General features: G+C 37.7%; 2 protein-coding genes across 2 annotated transcripts in view; one reads left to right on the top strand and one right to left on the bottom strand.

Annotated features, from left to right (window-relative positions):
• LOC118415000 (exocyst complex component 4-like) overlaps positions 1 to 3805 on the bottom strand; it is a gene marked incomplete in the record, with an annotated part of 34516 nt that overhangs the window by 18612 nt on the left and 12099 nt on the right. The window contains 5 exon segments of the mRNA XM_035819367.1: positions 381 to 443; positions 860 to 948; positions 1308 to 1337; positions 2766 to 2806; positions 2913 to 2971. Coding sequence (XP_035675260.1) covers positions 381 to 443; positions 860 to 948; positions 1308 to 1337; positions 2766 to 2806; positions 2913 to 2971 — 282 coding nt within the window.
• Positions 2982 to 3805, top strand: part of LOC118415003 (ubiquitin-like domain-containing CTD phosphatase 1) — a gene marked incomplete in the record, with an annotated part of 4845 nt that continues 4021 nt past the window's right edge. Inside the window, 1 exon segment of the mRNA XM_035819370.1 lies at positions 2982 to 3381. Within this exon segment, the coding sequence (XP_035675263.1) occupies positions 3168 to 3381 (214 nt within the window).

Genomic DNA, 3805 nt, shown 5'->3' with positions numbered 1-3805 from the left:
AACAACAATTTGATAAAGGCACAGCTATTCAAAGTTTATGACAGAACTGACTGTCCATAAGATGACTGAAATTTGTATCAAATCCATTACAAGAATGCCCTCAGTCTGCATTACATCTGGTTATTGTGGACAGGTGGTCACTGTAGATAGGATGCTAAATGCTTGTCTCAATTTGAAAAAAAATTATGTAAAGGACCACACGAAAGTCACAATGGCCAGGTGGTTGTTGAATAGAGGTGATCACTGGTATTATCCTATATGGGAACACTACATTCAAGAGTTTTTTAAATGGCTTCTAGCTTTAGGAAAATGCCAAGACATGAGGCTGATAAGCATGATTGTGTAAGATTTATTAAAGTGAAGGAAATCCTACTACATACTGTGGATACTTGTTGAGATGGTGCTGAAATGGTTCACGGTTGCTGTCAAGTCATCATAGTTGTCTGAAAAAAGTGCAAATTGGAGCATCACATCAGTAACATGTTAAAGTCACTTTTGCAAACCTGATATTTAGTGGTAGTAAAAAAAAATTGGAAAGATTCGCATCACTGTATACTGCTTAAACATCCACATATTGGGATATTTACTTATTCAACATTATTATTTTTTTAAATCATGAACAATGTACCCTCATTTATTAAACATGCTGACACCTTTCTGGATATGAAGTCACAGGGTATTGACACATGCTTACAGCAGTACTGCAATATAATATAAATATAGGACAAACTCCTAGGTGATATTCTATAATGAAAGTCTGGTTAAATTATGGCCTGTAATATCTGTATATACAAGATAGAGCACATTGTCAGCAACATGTATAACAACAGTGACATCACTCTGCATATCAGATAATCACCTTCAACAAGCTTGTCTAACTTGGAGTCACACTCTTTGAAGGCTTTCTCCAGTCGCTGTTTCTCCACCTCACGTTGCTCAAAATCCTCACTGTGAAAATGAAAGAGCCATTTTGCATGTAGTGAACGTGTATCACTGGAATGGGGAAAACAGCAAAGGGGGCATATTGTAATTGTATGATTTATCAAAGGTAGGGGTTAGTACATGGCACTGGCTTGGCACTTCATTCTCATACTTGGAAATGATCAACATAAACATACATACATATACATAAATACATATATGTAATAGCATGTAGCAATCTAGTAACGGCTTTAGTGTGAAAGCACTTGACATAAACATAGATTACTGCTAGTAACACAGTCACACGGATCGTGCTTGTATTGACTCCAGGCAGATTTTAGAATTCCAGTCTAGGCTCTGAGAGAGGTTTTGAGACACAGACAAACCTGGTACTTATGTCTATTCCAGCAAAGGTTCTGGTCGCAGACAGTGGAGGGAGACACGACATAGAAAAACACAAAAAGACACAAAACACGGGAAGACAAGGAGGGGAGGTGAAGCAGGTACATACTGCAGTCATGGTACAAGATATATTTGCACATCTAACAGAATAGAGCAATCCAGAACCTACACTCTGTTTCCACCCCTTTCTCTCTTTTACATTTTTAACACTATTTTCTAATTTTGGGATAATATTCTAACTAATATAGTAGATAAGCAGAAGATTCATTCTTAAAGTTATAAAACAGTCAAAATTTGAACATTGAAACTCTTTCCAAAAGTGTTTATACTTTATCCATTAATTTTTATCCACTTCATAATTTCTTATTTATGTCCACTTCATTATCTATGCATCAATCATCATTCTTTAGTCGTTAGTTGAAGATATTGAGAACATGTGAGATGTGTGGCATAAACACATGCATCAGTGCTCTTAAACAAAATAGCATGTATACATTAGTACTTAGTACAGTACTGTAAAAAAAAAAGATGCTGTTTTAATTCACCTTTCCCCTCTCCAGTGGGCACAATGAAGGGAGCAAATAAGAAAGATTCTAAAATCTCAGTGGAAATGGAAAGTTCAACAAAAAGAAAAAAATTATACAAAATGTCATGTCGTGGCAAAACAAATAAACCCAACCAGACATGACATGGAGGAATTTTTAAGGGAGCATCTGCCTACTACGAGTATCTTGTGTCTATAATGTTACAAGGGGACCAACAGGTTTTGGTCAAAATCGTTTTTCTACAAAATGTAAATTTAACTGCAGTTTGCAAATTGATAGAAAATGGAGATTCGTACATTTTCGGAGATTAGGTCTGTACCCCTAGTACACAGAAAAACAGAAATATCTTTGCTAGTTGTTGTTCATCATTCATGAGTATTTATGTGCAATGATGTGAAGAGTAGAGTAAAGTAGACCGGGTAATATGTCAAAGGTGAAGGCCAATGAGACATAAACAAAGCAAATCAAGACAAATCTTCTTCTTCTCTTCTTTCGGTGAAATAAAACTGTTTACAAGTCAGGGGCCTTCACCCTTGTCATTGCACACGTGTGCTCGGAATGGTGTACAAGCTTTACATTCACATGTCTAAAAGCAGATCTTTCCCAGAAAATAAATCTATAAATCAGATCACTTCCCTCTTGGGTCTACTCTACTCTAACGTTACTTTTAATACTCATAGGAATATACAATCTTGTATGGTCCCTTTCCTTTAAAATCTAGTACTTGTTGCAATATACTACTACTCCTAATCAACTAAGCAACGCTGGTGAAAGTATAAACTCTTTGGTCATCTATCGACGGAGGCAAATTATTCTGTGTAGTACTATTATAGATAATAGTATTATAATTTTTAGAGACAACAAGTCCAAGCCTGATGAGCTGTCAGCTCCACCCACCTAGCAGACAGCGTCCTGATAACGGACATCAACAGCCCGGTCTGAGGAAAAACACAAACATAACGTGTCAGAATATTACTACTTCACATTAGTAACGATATATAAATCAGACATTTCTCAGATATCTTAAAATCATCGAAAATTTACCTCGCTCTGCTGCTTGGCAGCTCTGGGTTTGGCAACGGCCGCCATTTTGGTGGCTAACACTGGAAGATAGGGGTGTTGCAAACATTATTTCATCGACAACATTCAGTTCAGACTAGTTTAGACTAATTAAACATCTCTAGATTTAATAAATCGTCATATGGTAACATATCATATAGTTATGGTCATCTATTTTATTGTTGATATTGAAAAATATAGATTTAGCTTACAATCGATAAAGTGGAATCGTCCTACCGAATGGCATACTGGGATAATAAAATCTCAACATTGCCTTCCCATCATTCATCAGCTATGGCGGAGAAAGTGAATGTGGTGGTGAAGTGGGGCGGCACGGAATACCCGGTCACTGACCTGGAGGGCAGCGATACCGTCTTAGATCTGAAGGAGCGGATTAAGCAGCAGACAGGGGTGTTACCGGCCCGACAGAAACTCCTGGGGCTGAAAATGAAAGGTGGCGAGTGGGAGGGGGGCATGTTGGTTGGTTTTGTTGGGGCAAGGAGGTTGAAAGAGTTGGGGATGGGTTTGCTGCACTAGTACTGCTGGGATTTCCTGGTAAATGCTTTTCCATAATAGATTTGGGCAGAATATCATCTGATATAGGTCAAACATTAAGTCAGGCCTGATGATGACAGAGAGTAGATCCTCAACTCAAGGTATTGTTCATTGTTCAATTTGACCCTTAGGTAAACCCCCTGATGATGGCATCCAGTTGTCTCTGTTGAAGATCAAACCTGGGACCAAGATCATGATGATGGGAACCCGAGAGGAAAACCTGGTCTGCCTTGTGTTATTTTCTTTTTGCTTTTTAATACATCTCATCTCATCTATTAGTATAATGCGTTACACATTATACCTACAATTATTAGGATAGGAAC

Source organism: Branchiostoma floridae, chromosome 4 (genome assembly GCF_000003815.2).
Source record: "Branchiostoma floridae strain S238N-H82 chromosome 4, Bfl_VNyyK, whole genome shotgun sequence".
Classification (NCBI taxonomy): Eukaryota; Metazoa; Chordata; class Leptocardii; order Amphioxiformes; family Branchiostomatidae; genus Branchiostoma; species Branchiostoma floridae.
The sequence above is the reverse complement of the archived record's forward strand: the minus strand, read 5'-3'. Positions and strand labels throughout refer to the sequence as shown.